General features: G+C 47.9%; 1 protein-coding gene across 3 annotated transcripts; it reads right to left on the reverse strand.

The window, feature by feature from the left end:
* Positions 1–32: 32 nt before the first annotated feature.
* Positions 33–4,848, reverse strand: LOC126496269 (solute carrier family 23 member 3-like). 3 transcript variants are annotated; one of them, XM_050133797.1, is made up of 8 exons: positions 3,167–4,841; positions 2,892–3,049; positions 2,704–2,801; positions 2,470–2,543; positions 1,888–2,069; positions 1,399–1,579; positions 741–855; positions 42–439 (listed from the first exon to the last, which is right to left on the reverse strand). In XM_050133797.1, the coding sequence occupies exons 1-8, from the start codon at positions 3,332–3,334 to the stop codon at positions 303–305; spliced, it is 1,113 nt and encodes a 370-aa protein (XP_049989754.1). In that variant the 5' UTR covers positions 3,335–4,841; the 3' UTR covers positions 42–302. The 3 variants fall into 3 exon arrangements, with proteins under 3 accessions (XP_049989757.1, XP_049989754.1, XP_049989756.1); XM_050133799.1 differs by having other exon boundaries at positions 44–439; positions 1,456–1,579; positions 3,167–4,835; XM_050133800.1 differs by lacking the exon at positions 2,892–3,049 and having other exon boundaries at positions 33–439; positions 3,167–4,848.
* Positions 4,849–4,890: the final 42 nt, after the last annotated feature.

The raw sequence follows: 4,890 nt of genomic DNA on the forward strand, positions 1-4,890 counted from the left end.
TATATTGCCAGCTCCATGAAGCAGACCTTATTACTCCTGTATTCATCACTATGCCTACCATGTACTGAGGGCCTGGTCAAAACTCAACAGGCCATTATTAAGCTGTTAATGAAGGGGGCTGATGTGGAGTTCAGTGTCAATCCCTTGCTGAGTATGCGAGTATGCACGAGGTTCTAAATTGACGGACCCCTACCATTATGACAAATAAACATGAATGACAAAGTTTCACATAGGCTGACTCCAAGGAAATAACTCTACAGTTACCAATAGAAATGTCCACGGGGGCTGATAATGTAAACTTGCTAGTTGGTCAGCGATCTCAAGAGTAAGCAGAGGGATGGAGAGTAAGTATATATGGTATAATGTCTCCTGACACTGACCCAAATAATACACCTGCAGTGAAGTGGGGGGCAACTCCTCAAGTGGGCAGTTTCTCCACCTGTGTTTTAAGAAAATACAGATTTAATTCAGAAGTGAGAGGTGAGTTCCATTAAATCTTTTATGTGACTATGTGACTTTTTTTTTTTTTTTTGAGACAGGGTCTCATGAAGCCCAGGTTGGCCTCAAACTTGATATGTAGCTGTGGATGACCTTGAATTCCTGATCCTCCTGCCTCCACTTCCCAAGTATTGGAATTACAGATGTGTGCTATTTCACCTGGCTGAAGTCTATTAAGTTGAGTTCAAAAAAATAGAAACCTGTATTTGATCAAGAGAATGGGAGCATGGGAGAAAACCTACCTGGGTGAGGCAGCCAAAACCATGGTGCCTCCGTGGGATCAGACAGCTGGAGGGGGATAACACTCAGACCCAGAAGGGCAGAGATGATCCACACACAGGCCACAGGGGTAAGCACCTGAAGGACAACACTGAGATAGAAAAGAGCCCCCTCCTCCCCCAGAACCTTCTGAAACTCAGAAGTAGGAGACCAAAGGAACGGTCCATGTCAGTCCCACACACTTTTTCCACTTTGACGGTTTTATATTTTATATATATATACATACATACATATAATATTTTATATTTTGAGATAGGGTCTATGTAACCCTGACTGTCCTGTAACTCTCTATGTAGACCAGGCTAGCCTCAAACTTACAGAAATCTTCCTGCCTCTGCCTCCCAAGTGCTAGAATTAAAGGCGTGCACCACATGCTTGGTTCAACTATTTTATTTATGTTTGGGGGCGGGCTTAAAGACCATACAAGGGACTTGGCTTCTGGAGCCACCCACATATGTGATGGGAGGCAAACTGGGGTCCTCCAGAAGAGCAGCAATGTCTTATGTTTATTGTCCATGTATTTCAGGCTGGGCTGAAACCTCCTATATAGCAGAACTTGAACTCCTAAGTCCTTTTGCCTCCCCCTGCCCGGTGTGGAATCACCGGTGTGTGCCACCTCACCTGGCTATGTGCATCAGTCGGCCCTTCTCGCTCCATCTGCCCAGAGCCCCCACGTACCGAAAGGAGTCGGAAGACAGGAATATATATGTGAGTTGAGGAAGTTGAAGCTGGCCTCCAGGAGCACAGGGGTACCCGGCAGGAGCCCAAGTGCTGAGAACAGATCACCATGAGCAGGATGAGTCTAGGAAAGAGAAGGAGCTCAGTGGGCCAGAAGCATCAGAACCCTGAAGGGTGGCAATGCCGGGGAGCAGAGTATCAGAGAAGGACGCTGCTCATGGAGGGGTAGGGAGGCACTCTGAGGTACCATAGCATGTGACTATGAATATCAGAGAGACCGAGGGAATTAAAGGAAAGGCTTGGATCCCAAATCTAAAACCTGCTATCCCTGCCCAGGTGGCTATGGAATCTAATAAGGCAGAAGCTCTGTCTGTCCTCCCCAAGTCTGCACACCCACTGGGTACCATCCCACACCTGTCAGGACTCACTTACAGCAAGGCCAGGCCCCAGTGAGCGGAACAGAACTGGGCCACCTCCTTGTGGGCAGAGAGCCCTGCTACAACCAGGCTGGGTGCCAGCACCAGTGGTCCACAGTAGGGAAAAACACGGCCAGGCAACCCTAGAAGTCCTATTGTGCCCTGCAGCAGCCCGGATACCACCACTGCCCCTGACACCTGATGAAGGAGAGGAGAGGAGAGGATGGGTAGAAGACGTTCTACTCAATCAAGTTTACTTCAGTCTGGAATTTCTTTTTTTTTAAATCATTTATTTACTTTTATTTCATTGGCATTGGTATTTTGCCTACATGTATGTCTGTGTGAGGGTCCTGGGATTAGAGACATTTGTTAGCCGCCATGTGAGTGCTGGGAATGGAACCCGGGTCCTCTGGAAGAGCAGTCAGTGCTCTTAACTGCTGAGCCATCTCTCCAGCCCCAACCTGGGATTTCTAACAAATTCCAAGGACAGGCTTCTGCCTTGCTCCTTCCCGGTGGCATCGGTGTCTGCGCAATGGAAATAAGAGTGTCCCCAGGCTGGATCACCCCGTCCTTCTGCTGTCTTTTTCCAGGCACTCACCTCTCGGAGAGAAGTGTTCCAGAACTCCAGGCCATGGCAGCTTGACAAACTACACAGATGCAGTGAGAGGGAGGCTAAAAGTTTGGGGTACAGAGAGGTATAAATGGAATAGAGACTCAGCGCTCTCCTGGACTGATGCCTGGTATGACCCCCAAGACCTCTCTCTCTCTCTCCAATACCCGGCAAGCTCTAGCACATACTTCTGCCACTAGCCTGTCTTTACTCTATACTCACCGTTTCCAGGGGTCTTGGTAGTCAGAGATGGCTTCTGGTTTGTCAGCACCAGTGCAGGGATAAGGAACTCTAAGGATGGAGCCTGGACTAGAGGCAGCCTGTAGGAAGGGCAGCCCCAGCAGGTTTGGAAACGTGGCAGTCAACAGGGTTCCCTTGTCTCTTCCCTTTCTCAAAGGAGTTCCCCTCACCTGCTGCCCATCCAAGTTTGCAGGACTGTAGACACACCACAGGAAAAGAAACTGGAAGCCAGAAGCTGAGCAGGTGAGTATGAGAGCCCCCCTGGGGGAAGGCTGTGAAGCAGCAGCAGGTGGGAGGCAGAGAGCAGAGATGCCAGAACCAGGAAATGCTGGAGAGAGGAGTGCAGAGGGGCAGGCTTCAGAAATACCCATCTGTAGGTTTCTCGTGACTCATTGACTCCCTCCAAATACCAATTTCAACCAACTTCTGCACCTCTACCTCCTACCTGTAGAGCCAGAAGACAGCTGAGGACCCAGGTGGAAGGCCCACACCGAGAGGCCCATGAGTGGGAGGAGGGATTCTGGAGAGGGGGCAGCAGTGGTTGCACGGGAGCAGGGGCATCCTGTGAGCCCACAGCTAGGAGTGGAACGGGATGGAGAGGTGATCGGCTCATGCTGCCTGGCTGGATTGTGTCTTGGTTGCTCAGGATAGTTGAGTAAAGAAAGAGGTCAGAGTGTGGGTGGAGTGCACTGACTGTCGCAGGGAGGGGGTGGGAGTGTCAACGAAGCGGAGAGAGAGAAATAAGGGCTTGGGAGCAGGACAGGGCTCTTTCACCTTTGCCCAGCTCTTGAGCAAGTTTCATCAGCCATTAACCTAGCAGCTGAGTTCTGGACGCCTCCCTCAAGAATTTTCACCCATGCCCCTGCTTCTACCAGGCTCTGAAATGAAGGGTTAGGGGAGACCTATCAGAATAGCCTCAAAAGATTAGATTTTGCAAACTCTCCTCTCACCATCAGCATTCAGCAGCATCTATTAGGTACACGTTCTTCAACCAAACAAGACGTGCCCACATCCCGTAGGACAATGACCACTACATATAACACACTCACTGTAAAGCAAGAGTAATTAATAGTAATGTGTATTTCAAAACGTGAAAGCTTGGGCACAAATAAACCAGAAGGCAATGGAACAGTCTGCCTCCCATGCCCATAAATAGGGTCACTGTGGATGAGATGGCTACCTGCCAGCCAATGACATTTACTGGTAATTCAGACACCATAAGCAGTATTGACATTGGCAACCTGATTTCCTAAAATAGTGAGCAAACTTTTGGTGAAACATTGAACAAAGTATACATTTACTTTACATGAAAGTATAATTCCATAAAAATTGAGGTTTTTTTTTAGAGATTATTATTTCTGCCTTCCCTTTCCTCCCTTGAAACCGTCCCATATACCCCTCCATCTCATTTTTCAAATTCCTGTCCCTTTTTTCACTGTTACTACATGGATATATGTACATACACATATGTATTACTAACTATAACCTACTCAGTCTGTATGTTACTCATACTTCCAGAGCTGACCATTTGGTACTGAGGAAGACTTACTCCCACTCCCAGCATCCCTTTGTTGCATTTAATTCTTTGTGGGTTGAATCCTCAGGTTGATTTTTCCAAAATGCACAAAAATGTCTCATTTGCACTTAAAAAATAACTTTAGAATCAGCTAGGTGTGGTGGTGCATGACTGTATCCCAACACTGAAGGCAGATGTAAGTGGAAAGCAAGTTCCATATCAGCCTGAACCTCACGAGTCAATTTCCAATGGCAGCTAACTCCATTTTTAATAGGCGCTAACAGGATTTTATATGCACAGTGATGTCTTGGAAACTTCATGGTAAAGGTTTTAAGTCCTTTAGGGAGTCTAGCATCCCACTCAAACTGAACAAATGCCAGTAGCATTCCCAAAGACTATACCCCACCCCAAAACAAAAGCAGGGTAGCAGTGGTGCACGCCTTTAATCCCAGCACTCAGGAGGCAGAAGCAGGCAGATCTCTGTGAGTTCGAGGCCAGCCTGGTCTATAAGAGCTAGTTCCAGGACAGGCTCCAAAGCTACAGAGAAACCCTGTCTCAAAAAAAAAAAAAAAAAAAGAGTACATATCACAATGACCCTTGGGGGACCCACCAGCCCACTGACCTTACTCCTACCCCCCACTCCCTACACGATT

Source organism: Alexandromys fortis, unplaced genomic scaffold (genome assembly GCF_014885135.2).
Source record: "Alexandromys fortis isolate MF-2015 unplaced genomic scaffold, M_Fortis_MF-2015_v1.1 scaffold_2267, whole genome shotgun sequence".
NCBI lineage: Eukaryota > Metazoa > Chordata > Mammalia > Rodentia > Cricetidae > Alexandromys > Alexandromys fortis.